This window comes from Thermobia domestica, chromosome 12 (assembly GCF_964235325.1).
Source record: "Thermobia domestica chromosome 12, izTheDome1.hap1.1, whole genome shotgun sequence".
Lineage (NCBI taxonomy): Eukaryota > Metazoa > Arthropoda > Insecta > Zygentoma > Lepismatidae > Thermobia > Thermobia domestica.
The window spans coordinates 140,956,413-140,977,549 of NC_137465.1; the positions used below are offsets into that span (position 1 = coordinate 140,956,413).

Sequence of the window (21,137 nt, forward strand, 5' to 3'; positions counted from 1 at the left end):
ATCATTATTTACACAGTAAGAAGCGACTAAAATTTGATCACTGAGTCCTAATTAGTTTTTGAGATGTAGGCACTTTCTATTTGGCGAAATTCCATTTATTACGAACTAATGTACAACTAAACTGATAGTTCATTCTACTATTAAACTATATGTCAAGTATTAAAATATGAAGCTCAGTTAAACTGTATGTGTTGTAATACTATTTTATTGACACAAACTAATTGTTAATCGTCTTGAGGGGAAATAATTATTATAAAACTAACGTCGTTTTGTCGTGTGTAGTGTTTGAGCTTATTCAATCTTATAAAGTGATAATACTAATAAGAGGTCCTATTTAGCTTGCTGTTTAAGCAAAATACAAAAATCTTTGTTAATATCACCAAGACTAAACGGTCCTCAGCCGGCTGTCTTTGTATTGAAGTTAAGAGATCTTTCATTGATCACAACTATCCCAAAAAGCCATGAAAGCCACATGCGTGGTGTTCCGGTGACGTGTTATTATTATCACGTAAGGAATAATCAACAAAAATACATATGTTTGTATTTTTGTCAATTATTTCTAGGTGTATGTATGCGAACGTCTACATCTCTCCCTCTAGTCTCAGCCCTCCCCCCCACACACTCTCTGTCTAGACTGTGAGGAAAAGATCTTGCCACCTTACTTCTCCTTTACGAGTCTAGTCGCCCGCACCTACTTCTGTTAGGTAAAGGGACTACAATACCTGTATATCTGCCATAGTTGTTTAATTGTATATTAGTTGTTAATAAATCGAATTTCGCTATATAAAAATAACCAGGAATTCATCTCTGTGATTAAATTTTTGCCACTTGTTGCTATGCATATAACGGTTGTTAAGCGAAAATTTTATATCTCCAATATGTTCCTTTTGATTTGAGATACTTGAACATATCCAATTAAAAAAGTTTGAACATTCATTAAAAAAAATCTAGGTATCAAACTCTTTTAGGAAGTAGTATACCACGAAAACGCCTGTATCTAGAAAAAGCTTACCAGTAGTCTTATTTTTTTCTCTCTCTGAAATTTTTCATTTCAAAAACGAAAATCTGCGTTTTCGAAACACTCCTTACGAGATATTTGTAGTCTAATAGGTTTAAATGTGCACTGAACATAAAATGTAGTACATTTAATTCTCTTTCAAATATTTTTGCTCAAAATTGATATCTTAAAAAATAACGGAGCCACAGCGTTTACCACAAAGTTTGAAAAGTACCAAACAGACTTGCGCGCCTGTACAAAATGGCGCTCAAACACAATCTAAACATCTAAAATTAAATGAATGCTTGTTTTCTACTCTCTAAATATAGTATAGTACAACTATGTGTACAATTTTTTTTTTTTCAGCAACTATCATTGGTTGATTTGATATGGATTTAGCCATAATCTGTAAAATTGGAAATTAATTTATTGACTAATTTAGACATTATCATGGGTAATGGTTATCATAGGTTCGACACGTACGAAGATTCTTCTTTAATTACAGCAGAATTTTTAATTTTATAATTGTTTGTCCCCTGTTAATTTCAAGGATATGAAAGAACACTAGGGTTTGATGAGCACTGCAAACTTGTCCTAGAAGATAGTTGTGCTTTTTTTCTAAATTTAATAGACTATCAACTTCTCTGTATAATCTAAAGGTAGACTCTGTGCTCGAGTTCTGCATTTTCTTAATGTTAACCCTGTACGCCGTATCATACAAATCTTGCCAGAATACGATCTTGCATCTTCAATGCCCAAGTACTAGGCTTTCGACGTTTTGTAACTTAAATCTTGTAACTTTATCATCTTCTTACTCTTACATATGCACAATGAATTTTGAGAGTCCAATCAACTTTAACGCCATGTAGTGGCGGCCATTTCAACTCACACAGTGGGAACACACCATCACTACTACTACTACCACTAATACCATTACTGTTATTGCTATACTGTACTACTACTACTCTACTCACCTGGGCTGTAACTACTATCACCAATATCGTGGCAACGACACTACCAAACAGCATATGATCAGACAACACGTGGCCTTTCGGAGAAACAGCATCCTTGTACGTTCCTGAAATTATGAGGCATGTTTACGAATTATTCTAGCCATGACGTAACAGAAATATAATTAAAGAATCTAGTATTTTTATGTTACTCAAACTAATGAAGCAGTTACTCTAAATTCGAAACGAAGCAAGGTATTAGTAATAGTTTTTAACACAAACTAAGCATGGACTTCTAGTCACGGACCAGGAAAAAGTCCACAGTATACATTCGCATTCGAAATAAGGTCAATAAAATGGCAATAATGCTTCCCATTCTTCTCTTGTTTTCGAACACTGATGTAAACCACATTACGAGGTTTAAGTGAAGATTAAATACTAATAAGGAATTATATTATTACATTTACAACAGCCATCTGGAGGCTTACACTATGCGGCAAACAATTACAGAAAGTAGATTTTGTAATTACAATTTTAACGCTTGCACCTTCTTGAAGTTATGATTTAAGAAATCCCTCATTAGATTTCTACATTAAAATAAATGGAAGGTAAAACTGAAAAGTCAGTTAATATAGTAGGTACACAACTCTTCTACTACAGAAATATATATTGTACATAAAGAAAGACGCGTTTGTTTCCTTAACAGACACTTACAGATAGAACAACAAAACCATACATAAGGCATGTCTCAAATAAAAATCAACTCTTCCTCACACAACCCTTTTGGGATTTCCACTTTTTAAGGTAAATTTTAGTTTCACTCAAACAGCTACTGCTTCCTTACAATTTATCGTAGGATCATGGTTCATACCTCTTTTTATTTCCTCTCTCTCTCTCTCTCTCTCTCTCTCTCTTTCTTCTCTCTCTCTCTCCTCTTCAAAATAGAGCAATGGACATCCTACAATTTTTCTCCTAAGTTAGCATGTGCAAAGTTCGTTCTTGTAGAACCAAGATATTTGGAATTAATCTCGCGTATCTTACATTTATGATAATCCCAGAGAAGTATAATAGTTGAACTGCTACTACATACATTTATATATTTGGGATACTTGAACGTATTTGAGATTATATCAGGATTTTTTTTTTCTTTCTTGCATTGTTCCCAGTTGTTTCATAAATACTGTCAGAGGTTTGGAAATGAAACACAGACACAGAGTTGACAATATGTTGATATCCTTTTGCAAGATGATACATGAAACTCTGGAGCATGAAGAACTCTAATCAGTTCTCAAAATGCCAACCTTAAACCTGGATGTAGGCCCAGAGTCTGGGGGCTACTCGTCAATGGAATTACGAACAGTATTGATGGGGAAGTGGAGGGCTGTCTTGATCAGAGCGAGTTTCAGAGAGTCCATATTAGGGTGTCCCTTTCTGCAAGCCATTGAAGTACTGACTACAGTTTGTAGTCGACCGGGTTAAGATCTGAGCTGCTAGAAGGTAAGTCTGATGTGGTAATGAAGTCTTGGACGTTGACCTGTGCCACTCCAGTGTTGACCGTGCCTTGTGCACAGGAGCAGAATCTTGTTAGAGAGACCATTCCCGGTTGGTGAATATGATGGTATCAGTGGCTTCACAATGGGCTTCAACACTGTGGTTTGATACACGCTAGCCGATGTCTTCATCCCTTGGTCACAAACATGCAGCCGTGTTGTGTCGTTGCAGCTCACACCCCACATCATGAATGATGGGAGCTTAGCACCCTGAAAATACGTTCGCCAGCTTGCACTGATGATGACATTTTGAGCACTAAAGGACTGCTCAACTGCGAACAGCTTCTCGTCGGAAAAGAGAATTATCCGGTGACCATTCCTGCGTAACGCTTGGGACGTTTAGCTTTCACTATTCTCTGCTGACATAACGCATCAGTCAGGAAGTGACCTATGCGTTTTTGTAGTTTTGAGTCCCAGGTTTTAACTGAGCACTCGTGACATGGTTGGTATCAAAATGGACATTTCTCGGGACATCACTGATTAAGCCCTGACGGGATTTCGCCGAATCTTTGCAACTACGGTTTTAACTACTTGTGGTGTTTTTCATTGCAGAGTCTACCACTACGCTGCCGGTCGCTGATATTTCCCGTTTTATTATAATGCTAGATGATGCGGTAATCAAATCGTTTACACTGATTTGCAGGGTATGTAAGGTGAAGATCCGTCATGGTACCATGGTCACCTAGTGTAGCGCTGACTGCAACACAATTTTCGTAGTCCTCCCCCCCTTTCCCCGACTCCACTGTTACACGTTTTCACTACCCTACTGCGAGTCTCACTATGGAATGAACAGCTCAGGAACCCATTTCACCCACGATACTCAGATAGCAGCACTTACTCATACCAGCACGGTCAAACAGCGGTTAAAATCTCTGACAATATTTATGAAATACCTATATACAACAACAATACCTATAAAATATTCCTATATGAAATACCTATATACATTTTTTTTTAAATCGGTAACTTTTATATTTGAAATATAATTTTTCAGCTCCTTTGTTTAGAGAACATTATCACTAGTGTTAAGAAAATGAGGAAAAGGAAACAAGAATGTCCCCATTTTTTCTAACAGTTAAGGAGAGTTATGACTAACATCAATTTCAATTTGGAACTGTGGGAGCTCAAAAGCGGCACATTAACTTGAAAACAAAAGAACTTCGTAAAACATCTTTTACTGATATAAATTTGAATACTTATCTATTCCTCATATGAAAACTTAATAGATCTTTCGTTACACTCTTCACTCTTTCTTTCTAAAACTTTCTTATTAATATGTAAAAATGAGATCTATAATTTCAAGTAGTAGAATTATAACACATTAAATAAAATAATATTTGTTTCCAAGATCTGTCAAAGTGCAAAGACTTGGAAATCCGACAACTATGATGTCACTGCACAACAGGCTTCTGTTCAAAGGAAATATCTGGAATTATTATTGTTTTATATAAAATACGGTTTAATTTCTAAATTTTATGTATGCCAATTATTTTTCCATTATTCACTACCGTACAGATCAAAAAATCTGGGAGTGTAGAGAAGAGTGTGAGTAAAAATGCATCTGTTCTAAACAGGTTTCAATTACTTCACCACAGTTATGGTCAAGTGCAAGAGTAATTATAATCTTACCTTTGCCTACGGTATGAAAAGAAGCTACTATTCGGGAAACGCTCCAATTAATAAAACCTTAATGAAAACTTTTTAACGAGCTTTCTTACATATATTGGTTCTCAATTTTTTTTAACATATCACCACTGCGAATCGAAAAACCGCTACGTGACACTTCCGTCGAAAATCAGCTACAATATGAGCAGAAAGTTGTGTTGTTTCTTTCCTCACATTCCTATGTGAATTCGTGATAATTTTCTCGTAATAAGGAAACAAAAATGACACTTGTTAACAACGAAAATGATGAGAAAACAAGTTTTCTGCTTCTTCCAGAAAGTTGCTAGTTTTACATATAGCAGTTTCTCGAGGCGCAGCGAGGATATAATAAATGCATTCGATAGTAATTTACCCTGTTCACTCACAATATCTTGCTGATATACACTGTATTAACCACAGACACACCTACAACGTAATTTTAAGTCAAGGTCGAAGCAACTTAAAAATCGTTAAAACTTAAGTCACTTCTACATAAACACACACGAACATACATAGATTCACAACAATTCATTGAACACTGACTAATACCTACCATATGGAATTAAAAATAACACACATGACGCAAAAAATCCATGAAGTGCACTGCGAAAGAATTCCTTTTTGTTGAACAGGAGATTTAAATGCCCCGGTGTATAAAGCTTGGGATAGTTTATACTGTTCCTATCATTGACATCCTGATCAAAAACACCCAGTGCAAGAACAGGCAGTGATGTGTAACACAAGTTGTAGACAGAGATAAACATAGGATCAAACACAGTCTGCAAAAACAAGAAAAAAAAAAAGATATGTGCTAGTGAATGAACTACTATGAGTCACGTGCGGTGAAACAAACAATTTAAGATACATACTTACGTGTTTTTTCTATAGAATAAAAAAAAAATGTCACACTTCAAGGGATACTTTCTTAACAGAGTAGACCAGCGTTTCCCAACCGGTGTGCCGCGAATGGGCCGCTGGTGTGCCGCGACGAAATCGAGGTGGTTGTTTCGTAGTCGTGTATTGTCAAGATTTTATGCACTTAAAGAACAACTATTCTTTCTGCCAGAAGAAAGTGAAAATGTCGATTTCCTTAGTGATGATTCTTGGGGCAATAAAGTTACTTTTCTTACCGACATATTTCGAACATTGAATACGCTGAACAAATGCATTCAGGGAAAAAAGGAAAATATCCATCATTACACATTTCATAGCGTTTTTTTAGGTAGGGAAAAGAAGTAGAAAACCATATCCGCAACTTTATCCGCTATCCGCACAGAAAAGAAATATATATATATATGCTCATACCCGTTTTGATGCGGATATCCGCACAGACCTCTACTCATTTCAGACACATTGTCTTTGTTGTGTACCAATGTTGAGAAGTATTTTCCTATGCTTCAGTTTAATTATTTTGACTGAGTGAGGGACTCCTTTGCGCCTTCTATTCTACAGTCAGCAGAATTAAATGTACAGGAAAAAAAGTGAATTGGTCGATGTGAGGAATTACCAAGGTTTGAAGCTCCAGTACTCACAAGAAGACAAGGCATAATTTTGGATTTCTCTCCGAAGAGAATATCCAGCTATTTCTACAAAGTTCATATTCCCTTTTCTACATCCTACTTAAGTAAAATAGGATTTTCTGCCATGAACACAATCAAGCGTAAGAACGGGTCACAACCGTTAACACCGTAACACGACATGAGGGTGTGTTTAACAACTATCAGTCCCCAATTGAAGAAGATTATGAAACAACAAGCTCAAGTTGCACATTAATTTTGCTTCGTGCACCAACTTGTTTTACTTATTTTTGAAAAACTCTAACCTTCATATATTATTATTAAACAATTGCAACCTCTTTTCTCTTTATAAAAGAAGTTGGTCACCGTATTTATTTATCGTCAGGAGACGCTAGAGCAACCTCTTTTCTACTGCAACGCATCAGTATGGCAGTACAAATAGGGAATGTTGCGTCAGTTTTGGGAACGCTACCCTCTGGTAAGGAACTGGTGGAGATCTTTTGTCTGTAATCTTTGGCGAAGATTTGAGGATGCTGTTGCGAGGCTTATCACAATAACATGTATTAGTGGATAATTATATTTTGATATTCTGTAAAATGTAAATTGTGCACCGTTTAAATCCTATAAAGTAAACAACTATTAAAAAAATTGCAACCTTCAATAGATATTATTGAAATAATGTTACATTACTAATATTATTGAACAATTCTAACCTTCATAAAATATTTAAAAATTGTAACGTAGATCAACGATGTTAATAAATGATAAGTTTCATACTGTGTTACTTTTTTGTACATTTTTGACGTTGAAAAAAGTATTTGTTATAATTGTTATGACCATGATTGTTGCAGAATATTTTGGAACTTGAAATTTTAAAATATCATTCATTCCTTTCGGTTAAGCACACACGTATACAAATTACCTAGTTTGTTCGCACTTTATTTAGTGATCTTCCTTCTTAGTGAAAGGTTGGATACAGTTTTCGAAAAAGAAAGAGTATTTTTAAAAACCTGAGTCCTATATTTCAGTGCAATTGTTCTCTATTTTCAAATTAGAATGAAAAATAGGCATAATGATTTACCACGGGGGGGGGGGGGGGGGGAGACACAGCGATCGAGCTTTCTTTTCTGTGAGAAGATCAGCAATCACAGAAAAAATACCACGGTATTTTATATTTACGATTAATATAATAATAATAATAATAATAATAATAATAATAATAATAATAATAATAATAATAATAATAATAATAATAATAATAAGAGAGTGTGCCGCGAGAATTCAAGTTACACCCGTAGTGTGCCGCAAGTTGAAAAAGGTTGGGAAACGCTGGAGTAGACAGACGACGCAGCTGAATAATATTATATAAGTTTATGTTACATCCACTAAAAATGTCTTTGAAGTATATGGAACTTTCAAAAGGATAAATCCCCTCGAAAAAAACAATTTGCGATCGAATGAATTTTACGAAACCACAAAATCTTGTGGAAAGAAAGGGAAAAAAAAGTATTTGAAGGAAATATGATAAAATCGCGTCTTATCCGCAATCAATCTCGTGTGCGCGCCCGATCTCGCTACACAACATTTCCAAAATAAAATAGTTCAATGTTCAACAATGAATTAAGACATTCCTAGTGTTCGAAGAGAGTAGTTACACACTTCATATTTACATTGATCACAATGTGATACAGATACAGCACTTAAGATGGAACTTTTAGCGTTTGCTCGCATTTTAGCAAAAATCAAAAATGTTTTGGAATTTTAGAAATTTTGCACGTTATTTCCAATCTATTTAATCAAAAGAATTCTATGTCCATGACATAAAACATAAGGCTAGATTACTTCAGCGTTTTTATGCATTCGGGCAAAGTCTGAAATTCATGAAGTAATTAGTCACGAAGAGGACCAATACAATTTGCACTGCTAATTTTACTCCCTTAGGGATATACGAGAAGGATATTTTGATGATATATTAAAAAAAGAAAAAAAAAAACTGACACACTTTATCAACAGTTTTGACGAAGCAGATTGTTTGTTAGGTTAGTACAAGTCTACAATCGTAAAAGAAGCTACATTTACAGTTCCTTACTTCTCCGCCACTGGTATCTATGTATTTAAATTTCAGTCATGGAAATTGGAAACTAATGAGAAATCCAAAATGCTAGTGGAAATCGTCAGTGTTCTCCGTAGAACTACGTAAATAAAAATATGTAACATTTTTAGAGTTAACACTATTTTGATATTAATTACGTATATACTGCCCACATTTTTTCTCAGCAAGGGGCTCACAACTCTACATTGGAAATCAAAACCAACCACGATCATCAATGGAACACGATTTGTATACTGGGACAGAATTACAACATTCACTTCTCATAAAATGTATTTTCGTGTAATCCGAAATTTCATTCTTTTTCCGATTGTACAACCTCAATTCCCATTACTTCCCCTTAAGTTTCATTTCGAAACAGCTCTTTTTAATTTTTCTTTTAATGCATTTTAATTATTTTGCTGAATTTGAGATGAAGTGAGTCAACAAGAGGTTTGTAGTAGGGATGGCCAGACGGATCCGGATCTCGGATATCCGGATCCGAATCCTATAAGATCCGGATACGGAATTTCGGATCTTGGATCCGGATATCTGGTTCCTGGATCCGGATCCGAAATTTCGGATCTTGGATCCGGATCCGAAGTTTCGGATCTTGGATCCAGATCCGGAATTTCGGATCTTGGATCCGGATCCGGAATTTCGGATCTTGGATCCGGATCCGAAGTTTTGTATCTTGGATCCGGATCCGAAGTTTCGAATATTGGATCCGGATATTCGGTTCCTCTATCCACACCCTAAATTTCGAAGTTCAGATTCGGATTCCTGATTTGAATATTTTAGGCCTTAGATTGAGACCCAGAACTAAAATATCCATATGTATAAAATTGACTAGGTGAATTTTATCTAACTCAGTGGGAAGACAATTGAATTTAAATGACAAAAGATTACATGAAAATCTCATTTTCACATTTTTCGGGGTTAGACCACTGTTGCGCACATCCCATCATTTAGTCTTTAGTATATCTTTAAACGTACTACAAGTATGCCACTTTCATCTCAAGTCAGTAATTGTACAGATCTGCCTTTTGTTATATATTAATCGAGTTAGGATTAAAACTTGATTGTTTGTGAGACCTATGATAATATTTTCAGAATGAGTTATAACGTTGAAAAACTGCATAGTAATGCTGCATATTTTCTTTGTGCCACATTGGAATTTAATGTAGTCTATCTTATACAGTCGGCTCTTATGATTAATTCAATGATCTGAACTCCTGCAGCATTACGCTAAAATCATGGATGTCTTTGAATTTTCGTCATTATTTCTATTTTTTATTACGAGCAAAATAAATATCATAAGCGGCATTTTACATAATACATATAGACGCAGTTCAGTCAGTTGATTGCTTAAAGTTTATAGCAAAGCTATTACATTTCTAAGACACTGGCGGCTTTAGGACAAAATCCATGGCTTTCCCATAAAATCTTAAATCTCTCTATATAAAAAGAGCAAAGTCCTGAGTGAGTGAGTGACAGATCACCGTACAGGCCAAATCGCTTAAGCTACAAACGTGAAATTTGGACAGTTTGTGACAGAGGCTTTGTGACGTAGGATACTACTAAGGAAGGACTTTGGGAAATTCGACGAGGAAGGGGGGAAACGGGGTGGAAAATAATGATGATTCTTGATGTTAGATACTTGAAATTTGGTATTTGCATTTCTCATTGAAAATAATTTGACATGTGTTTCAGTGTTTTTAGACGTTTTAGTAAAAAGGAAAAGAGAAGAGATGGAAAGGAAAGAGGGTGGGGATTGTAATTATTATAATAACATGTCGATATCTGGGAACCTCTGAAGGTTAGGAGCATAAAATTTGGTATTTGGACTTTACATTTGAAATAATTAGGTATGTACTTAAGCGTTTTTTTATGTATGTCTTAGAGGGGAAGAAAAGGGGCGGGGAGAAAAGACTTCGGTCTCGGAATCCTGGAATGTTAGAGAAATGAAACTTGTTATTTGAACAAAAATTCGTTATGAAATGAAATCTTTGAGTTTTACGTCCCACGCTTATGCCGGTTAGGCTAAAGGAGACGGTGATTATGAGAAATAAATGAAATGAAGAAAGTGGGAGGAAACGGGAAAACCCCGAGAAAACCCACGAGCACGATGTTTGTCCACCACAAAGTCCACACGGCGCGAGCTGGGATCGAACCAGGGATCCCAAGCACTGGAGGTGAACGCTCTACCACTGAGCCACCGCGCCCCCTTAAAAATTCGTTATGTTTGCAGGCGTATGATGTGCGAGGCCGTAGACCGAGCAAATGTGTGGGCTGGGGGAAAGCCCCCATGTACTCGCACTGAAATTCGGTATGTCTCGGGATACCGGAATGTTATTACATACAATTTGATATTTGAACTGAGATTCGGTATGGTTGTAGGTTTACGAGGTACGAGGTCATAGGCCGATCAAATGAGATATCAGAGGGTCTAAGGGCAAATCCCCAGACATTTCTTTTTAAATTGATTATGATTAGAGGCTTTAGTGGTGCGAGGCCCTAGTAACGGGGTCTAGTGGCGAAGCCCCCAACTAGCCGAGGTCTATTAAGTACATAAATGTATTTGCGTAATGACTGGAAATTGCATGTATGCCTGTGGACAAAATTGCATAAGTAGCCACGAGAAATGACAATCCTTTAAGATAAAAATTTTAAAAAGCTACCAAAATGTACTCTTGAATGAGTTGTATATTATGTTTGCGCAGGGCCGAATCCGGAACGGACTCCTGGAGGGGGCGGATGGATTCTTAGGGGGCGGTTGGGGATGCTAGCAGTGAAAAATTACTTAGATGATCTGAAATTGCCACAAATTACTACTAAAGTACACTGTTAATGGTGGCGCTGGGTAGAGGCGAACGACTTTTCGCCCTCCCCCTGCATCCGCCTATGTGTTTACATGAATGATATAGCTCCTTATACAACCTATGCAGAGTTAATAGTAGTGGATTACTAATTACAAAGATACGTGTTACTGCTCGAGGCTCCATATGGTATTTTGTATACACAGACAGTACATTAATACATTGATTTTGATACATTAATTGCCATTTAGAACTTCATCTACTACAATTCTTAATTCTAACTGGAGTGGTACGGTCACAGAGAAACGTATTTTTAAAGAAAGAAAAAAATCTGATCAAGAGCAAGAAAAGGGAAGTTGCTCCTTAATTTGATTTGATCTATATTTTATAAGCTGTTCTATTAGCAATGGCCTAGCCCATCACGACTAGGAAATGGCCTCATTCAGTGACCACAATAACTCAGAAAGAATTAGAAAAGTAAGCAGCCTGAGTCTAATGAAGAAGCTTGGGCTTGAGACTAAGGTTTCATCCAAGGATTTGACTAGTGTTACAGAAAACAAAGGACAAATTTCCATCAGGACGACCGCTTTAAAAAAGATTTACTACCTTTTCGGTCAAGTATTTCTACTAGAATCGAATCTGACAATGAGATTGCTCTCACCTAAGTCGACAGTTTTACTCAATCAAATTTGGAGTAATTGTGACATATTAAGGCACGAAAACCAAATATCAACAGAATGAAGAGAACGCAAGGCTGTCACACGATCAGATACCAAAAGTGTCTTAAAATCTTATTTTAAGCATAGGAATGAAAATCACTTTGTCAATAATTTCGAAAATTTTGCTGATTCGGAACACCCGAATTTTCTGACACGGAGTTTCGAATCCGGATCCAAGATCCGGTTTTTCAGGTCTGGATCCAAGATCCGGTTTTTCGGATCCGGATCCAACATCCGAAAATTCGGATCCGGATCCAACATCCGAAAATTCGGATCCGGATCCAAGATCCGAAATCTCGGATCCGGATCCAGTGTCCGGATATCCGGATCCAAAAATATCCGGATCTGGCCATCCCTAGTTTGTAGTACCTAAAGCACTGTCATTGTCCTCTCATACACGTGGTAAAACATCTTCCACAATTGGTGCATTGTTTACTTCTATCATCAAAAGTCTTGATAGAAAATTTTACTGATTACCTACATATATACATTGTAAAGGTTACGTTATATAGTGTGATTCAAATAGAAGAGGTTTGGACAACCTTGATGTTCGAAGTTGCGTAATTTCGAAATGTCTTTGTGTTTCATAATGTTCATATTTGCCATGTTCATACTATGATTAGATGCGTATACGTAAGATTATTTATATTGTTCTAAACATGATGGTCCTCAGAATAGCTGAGAGGATGTATGTAGCAGAGGCCTAGGTGAAACAACTGTTTCAAAACTTGTAGAGAACTCTTCACAGAGAGTGGATTAAGCTTTGAAGTTTCCCACATAGAAACTTGAGTGATTGAATTGGAACTTAGCATCCCTTTCAGCACCCTCACTAGATGAGACATGGGCCTACAAAGTAGAATCTCAACAACTGTAATCGGTTCAAATTCTTCAAGGTTCTCCCACTCAGAATTGAATCTGGGATCCCATATACCAAAGGCGAGCGCGTATCTACTAGATCAGTTGGGAAGACACCCCATAGAAACTCATACAAAAGTGGTGCTCCACTACATCTGTTGTCTACCAGTGTAGAGTGTACCGAAAACGAGTGTGAATACCAGATAAAATTGCTATGACACGGCATATGATGTAGAGTCCGGAGAAATCAATTAGTAGGTTAGCACATCAGGCAGCAAAATTGATATCATCGTGCAAAATTGATATCACATTCTCAAGCAAGATCTACAAGCAGCGTCGTGAGCAATATTGTCAGTGGATGCTGTCTGAGATTGCAATGTTACTTGCACGTGAACCTGTTCTTTGTGACTGATTCTCGGACCTTAGGGTACTGGTCCGCAGATAACACTTATAAATTTCACGAGACACCTTCGCACGGCTAGGTGTATGTATGGTATATTGTTTCAACTACGGGGATCATTACATCTTTCTTCCACGAAACAATAAATTCACAGTGCTATGTGAAACAACTCTTCACTCCACTTGTCGACGAAAATTGAGTGATGAGGTGCTGCGGTATGCATACTTCACCAACAAGAGGCAACTGCTTACTTTTCCCGAAATGCAATGCAAGCAATCACCGAATTTTTCGATGAGAATCGAATTACGAGTAGTAATTCGTAGCCTCTGACATCACTCGATCTCAGTGTACGTGATCTTTTCTTATGGAGTGTCTTGAAAGGAAAAAAATGTATGAAAACAATCCTCAAATCCTACAGCATCACAGCTATTGTAAAGATTACGCAGGATCAACTGTGTGCAACATAATCAATCTCATTATCAGGATACAAAGTGTTTTAAGAGTTTAGGTGGTCATTTACAGCCCATAGAAAGACATAAACAGCATTAATGATAAGTGCATCGTAACTTTATTGTATTGTTTCCTTTGCTTTTCCTGCGTCACAGAGCTCTTAGTATCCGAGCTACTTTTATTTGGATTATCGTGTAGTTACTTAAGGATATAATTAAGAATGAAGTCAGAGGAAAATACGTTGACAGTAAATTGGTTAGTTGATTTGAAGTTTGGCGTCCCTTCAAGCACTTATGCTATATGAGATGTGGACCCAGAACCAAATTAAGGAGGGGCTTGGGAAGGCTACAGCTCCAGATCTCCAGGTGGACAGGCACGTCCACTCTGATCAAAATTTCAACTGGCTATCTAAAAAGAATTATTAAGATACAATCATCATCATAAAATAAAATATTACCAAAAGCATGAAACATTCCCTTAACTTTCCTACTGTACTTTTAGAGAAATGGATTAGGTGAAGTCAGCGGGCGCCACATATTTTTTCTAGCCCCGGGCCGCCAGATGGGTTAATCCAGCCCTGTGTGGACCAACAGCTTAACGTGGAATTCCAACCACATGAGCACGCACAGAAAACTAAGCCACACCGAAGGGGTGTACGCTAACCGTATAAGCACGAGAGAGTACTATGTTGAGAGTAAAGTGCGAGGTGTAGCAATGTGTATCACAAAATTAAAACAAACAAACAAACAAACACCCCCCACCCCACACACAAAAGTGATCAATTTCTATAAAATAGTTCTAAAAATATATTGTAACTACAGCTATTAAAGGTACACACTGATAATAAAATAAAATGAAATAAAATAAACTATGGTTTTTGTACTCCATCAAGGACTCTTGCCTTGATACACGGTGTGAGTTCAATTGAATTATTGAGGAAGAAAAGCTAGAAGAGAACCTATTATTGGAAATTTTGTAAAACAAATATTATAGTATAAATACTGCCGTGAACGCCATCTGCAGTCTGTAACTACGCATAACGAAACTGTCATGATTTCCTGAGAGAGGATGAATTGGCAGCTTTTTAACTAATGAATAAAATGACTACAATATTTAACTAAGAAAACGTATGTTAAGCTTTTGAAATAAGAGATTACATTTTGCAAAGAAATAGCGCGACCTTTTCTGCAGCATTTAAACTTAAATACAAGTGACCTGACTATTATGGGCGACACTACGATTTATTAGAGGAAATAAAGCTATTTGAAATCACATGTGCATAATTAAACAGCATTTGATGATTTACTTATATATTAATTTTGGTAGTCGTTATCTTATCTACAAATCACAGAACAGATACGGAGAACACACTGCTTTTCGTCTATGTGAGGACAAAACACTCAAGTGTTAAAGCCAACGTTTGAAACGACATTTGTGCTGCATCATCTCACAAGCATCACGTGAACACAAGGTGCACAGAAAATATAAGATACTTAATGGCTTACCATACGGTACAAAAAAAATTACGAAAGACGTCAATGTTCCGTACGCAGCACTCCACACAAACTCTTCCTTATTAAAGAGCAAGTTTTCAATCCCTGGAGTGTACAGAATGGGATATCTCATAGAATGAAATTCATTTACATCCTGATCAAATATCCCAAGCGCAAGAACTGGCAACGATGTATAGAACAGATTGTAGAAGGAGATGAAGTATGGATCATACACTGTCTGAGAGGAAAAGAAAAACCAATGTTCATTTCTTAAAATCTAATTATGTAACACTCCATCTAAGATTCTCTGTAGAAGCACATGAATGGGGTCTATGCAACGCGAAACTACGATTTAGCCTCCAAATATATAACAACATAAGAGCGTTTGCATGAAATATAACGAATGACATTCTTGTTAGGCACAAATTCAGAAGGGACAAGAGAGGAATTTCTACTGAAAATGTCACTATTTGCCCACGTCCTCGTAAAATCAATCATCTTTAATTACACAAAGCCCGGAAAAATACATATGTTGCTGGACACTTCTCGATAATGATATGTATTATTGGAGTAGTAATAAGATAAAGCATTTTCTTCAATGTTACTTAATGTGTTGCAAACAAATGAAAAATATTTTGTTCCTATGGACGAAAAACGCATATTATATATATATAATTATTATTATTAGCTGGAATGGATGAAGTCAGAGATCAGAGATAATACTATCAATTTGAACGTTTATGAGAAAATAAGAAAGAAATTATTGCAGCTATTGTAGGGAATTCATTCAAGTACTGGTAACAAGGTATTCTTTCATTCAGCTCAATCAAGAATCAATCAGTAAAAGAACTCAATTACAAAAGGCAAAACGTACATAAATTTGATGTAGATATACTTATGACAATTTAAAATCAACTGATTTGGTGAAGAGTCTAATTGCCCATTCTATGGCTGCCACTACGTAAATTATAGCATCACAGTAGTTCAGTATACTCTTGGTTTTTTATGTGTATTTTCAAGAACTCAATTAAGTTGCAACACACAAATTCTAACGGAGTACTAAGCAGTTGTCATTCTCGCTTAACAATATGAAAACCCCAGATTCGAATCCCGCGACCAACCGATCATTCTGATTAGTGATACTTTACGGATTTCCTCAGATCAGGTGAATGTTGTAGCAAAGGTACTACTAATATGTAGATTTGGATCAATTTTCTCCTCTACTGTTGTTTCAAATGTAAAATTGTCTCATAAGCTTAGTCTGATATATATATTTAGTTCGTTCAATAATGATTGGCACCTCCCCTATAACTGGTGCCAAGTAGCAGTTGAAATGTTTGTTGATGTATGCATTAAGATAGACTATAGTACTATCAAATCCCACTAAATGGTTTCGTTTCGTTGCGTAGGTAGCACATTGTAGCAGCAGTTGTTCCAACTTGCCAGGACGCTGGTGGACAGCGAAAAGACAGCATAGAAGCAGACACACATGGGCAACGGTGGACAGTGTGGTTTCTCTGGAGGGAAGGATTGAATACTTCAGACATCCACAACAGATTATTAGCCGTATGTGGGGACACAGCACCAGCACCAAGTCACAGATCCGTGTTTCGTTGGGTATCCGAATTCAAAGAAGGCAAAGACAGTGCTGCAAAAAACAAAAGCACTGGGTGTCCTGCAACTGCACGCAGTCCAAGCAATGCCGCGCGAGTGAATGATTTGATAATGGAGCACAGGAGAATCACGTTTGATGAACTAGAGAAAGAAACAGGTCTATCACGGGGTTCCCTCTACACTATCATTCATGAGGATTTGAAGCTGCACAAGGTGTCTGCACAATGGGTGCCTCATGACCTCACCGTTGCACAGAAACAAAAGCGTGTGGAGATTTACCAGCAGTTGATGCAACAGTACAATGAAAATCCGACCGACTTCTTTGAGCGTCTGGTCACCGTCGACGAAACTTGGTTCCTCTACGAGACTCCAGAAAAGAAACGCCAGTTCATGGAATGGAGGCACACTGGTAGCCCTCGTCCCAAGAAGGCACGGATGGCATTATTCGTGCGGAAACAAATGGCGACCATTTTCTGGGATTAGGAAGGGATACTGCTGGTGGAATGGCTCCCTCACAATACGTCCATCGACAATGAGAGCTACTGCAGTTCACTGCATAGACTCCGCCGATGCATCCAACAACGCCGACAAGGAAAATGGGACCATGGCGTTCTTCTTCAACACGACAATACACGGCCACATTCAGTCGCCAGACAATTGCCAAGTGCATGAACTAGGGTTTAGTGTACTGTCGCATCCTCCATATTCGCCGGATTTGGCTCCTAGCGATTATGCTTTATTCGACACAATGAAAGAGGGCATGAGAGGTAAAAAGTTCAACACAAAATGATGAACTCCAAGCATTTGTCCGCCAGTGGCAGAGAGATACCCCCAAAGAATGGTTTGTCACACAAATAAGGAAGCTTCCAGAACGGTGGCAAAGGTGTATAGACATTGCCGGGGAATACCTCTAAAATAAACTGTAATCGTTTGTTAAATAAATAGTTCCTGTGAAAACAAATTAATTGTAGTGCCAATCATTTCTGAACGCACCAAGTGTGTGTTTTTGTAAATGGCTCACAGAAATAAAAAATGGAAAGATTATTAATTTCTCTTCTTAGATGGATCTATTGTGATCTCCATGAAGTGACTTGGAGGAAATGTGATTAATATCTTACGGACAACGAAGTATTACGATTGCTTTGATTGTGATTATACTATTTGCAAAAAGTTTAAAAACACGATCTCTAGGGGCACGAGTTTTTCGCATTAAGAATTTGAAAATTTCGCGTTTTGTTTTTCATATTTCGCGTTTTGTTGCATTTTCCAAATACAGTTTCGCCTTTTGTAGCTCTTGGAGAAGAATTCCCTGAGATTTTTACAATTATTCCTTTTTATTCATAGATCACTATAAACATAAACCATTAATTACCTAAAAGCAAAATACACTGAATATTTCACTTGACAATGTCAATATCATTGATAGAAAATTATATTTTTTCATATCAAACTGAAGGAAAATCAAGAACTAAACTTACTATGAGTAGGAAAGTTCTGTTGTCTTCTGAAAACACATAGGCACAGGTCACATTGAAGCATTAAACATAAGTATGTTACATGTTTCCACATTTTCCTCCTTAATTGTTGTATGTTTGTCACTTATCAGTCCATACTTGGAAAAAACCTTTCACAATTGGCATTGCTTGTTGGAAGCCACACATACGTAAGTGCATATACAAGAAACTTCAAACAATCATCACTTCGGAACTTCCAATCCAGCTGCAATGGTGATAGCTAACGGGTAAAATGTTCCCTATAACCGTCTCCGAATCACCCAAAATGAACAGTTCATGCCACGTTCTACCGTTCCGTCAGCGGAAAACTGGCGTTTTTAAAGTAATGAAAACATATTTCTAAAATTTCGCGTCATATCGCGTAGTTAGAAATTTCGTGCAAAACTTCTAATTTCGCGTTTTATCGCGCAACGGAAACCAATGAAAATACACACAGAATATCATAAAACGAAAAGAAACTGAAAATTCCTTATTCTGACGCATTTCGTTTTATCGCGCATTGCGAAAAACTCGTGCCTCTAACGATCACGTATAGAAGTATTTAGTTTAGTTTTAAAAGGTTATATATTTTGATAAGAATCCTATTGTAACTTTTGTACAACGACCTACGTACACATGTATAAACCGCGTCTTTGAGTCGATAACTGACCAAATGCCACCTAACGACTACTTTGTGTACTTGTGAGTGAAATACTAAAATAAGCAAATTGGTTTTCAGTTGACAAAATACTTTTCTTTTTCCATTGTGTGTGTTCTATTTGATGATTTCAACGTTAGTCATCAAAATTATCTGAAAGTTTTATTCTTAAAAAAAAAAAAAAAAAAAAAAAAAAATCGAAGGACAACACGGTAGTAATGAAATAAAAGGCCGAAATTATAATTTTGCATCAAGAAAAGTTAACGACGCGGCAAACTGCAACAAAATTTCGCGTATCGTTACACACTATGTGCGGAACAGTCCATCGAAAGAAAAAAAAAAGTTTTGCTTTGGAAGACCGTGATGCACGTCGGAACAGAAGGATTAATTTATTGTTGTACCGAGCAAACGGAATAAACGCAAAACAACTCCAGAAATAATAGCAGAATTTAATGTAACGTGAAAAAAGAAGTAAAAAGGAAAAGAAAAAGAAGAAAAACTAATGTTAGAACTGTAACCAACCGCCTCATTAGCTCAACCTCCATTGTAGCGTTGCAGTAAAAGAAACATTAACGGGAGTACAAAACAAGAAAAACAGTCTTTCAGTGGACCAAGACATATCTACTGGACTGAAGAATAGTGGAATCCCGTTTTTTACTCGGACAAATCGAAATCGGAACTTTTTCCCAACGAATATTTCCAATAGTCCGTCGAGTAAAAATAAAAATGAGGATAGGAAAAGGAACGTAATAGTCAAAGATGGAGAAGGATCAATGATCTCAGAGATGTTTTGTACGTGATTCGATTGGGAACTTTGTTAAAACGAGAAAATAAAATACCAGAACCAACTTTCTCTAGTTGTTTTCAGATACTATTTCTAAAGGTTTTGGGTATAATCTCTGTGAACGTATGAGAGCAAAATCGAGTTGACAAAACACATTCTAATTCAGCAACTGCAAATAAGAGAACAGGAAAGCTTAAGAAATTACAGGTATTAGACGAATCTACAGAAAATATAATTCAACTATCTAGGGTATACGCACCTGTGGACAGAGATTATTTGGGCAGGAGGAATATAAATTTTTAGGAAATTTACAGCGATACTAACGAAACAGAGTTTACTATACAAAAATTACAAACAGTTAGTTTGTTACCCGACGACAACGTGCCAAGATGGTTTAGTAAGGGAAACAAATTCTGACAAGTATTTACCAGAATAAAGTAAATAAAGGGAAAAAAATCTGTGAAGCTGGATGCAACTAGTCTTAAAGACTAGTCTACCAAAATAGCAATAAGAGTTTGTTCTTTGGCACTTTTGTCCTACAAATTTGTTATGACCACTATCCGCAACTGTCAGAAAATGTGATTTCACAGAAAACGAATTGTTACGATTTTTCAGTCATGATGTGGTTATTATGTTTGCAATTAATTACATGATACTATTTAATATTTATCTATGAACTTCGTGCAACGTTACACAGAACAGACTAAAAGTAATTCCCTCTCCCCCTGGAATAAACACGGTAATATGGAAAATACTCAGTGTCAGAAAATAATTTACCAAATTTCACATACGTAACTCAATTCCTTCAATCTACCTTTTCTGTATAAAATTTTCGTAGGTCATTGAGGAATGCAATCTTCCATTAAACTATTTTCTTTATGAATTTGAATTCTTATCGTCGATATGTTCCATAAATAATCATTCACATTTCTGATACCTGATTCCTCTTTTGGAATTACTTAACAATTGTAGCGAAATAAATATTCATTTATACAGTGTACATAATTTCGCATTAGCTTTAAATTAAGTTACACTATAACCTCACAGATGAGATCTCTTTATCAAGCATGCATTTATAACAATACTGATTCAAAAGGAATGACCA

General features: G+C 36.5%; 1 protein-coding gene across 7 annotated transcripts in view; it reads right to left on the reverse strand.

The window, feature by feature from the left end:
* ATP8B (ATPase phospholipid transporting 8B) overlaps positions 1-21,137 on the reverse strand; it is a 568,064-nt gene that overhangs the window by 21,078 nt on the left and 525,849 nt on the right. For all 7 annotated transcript variants that reach the window (XM_081734176.1, XM_081734178.1, XM_081734179.1 and 4 more), the window contains 2 exons: positions 5,695-5,920; positions 1,972-2,075 (listed from right to left, as the gene is read on the reverse strand). In XM_081734176.1, coding sequence (XP_081590302.1) covers positions 1,972-2,075; positions 5,695-5,920 — 330 coding nt within the window. The remainder of the gene's footprint in view (positions 1-1,971; positions 2,076-5,694; positions 5,921-21,137) is intronic.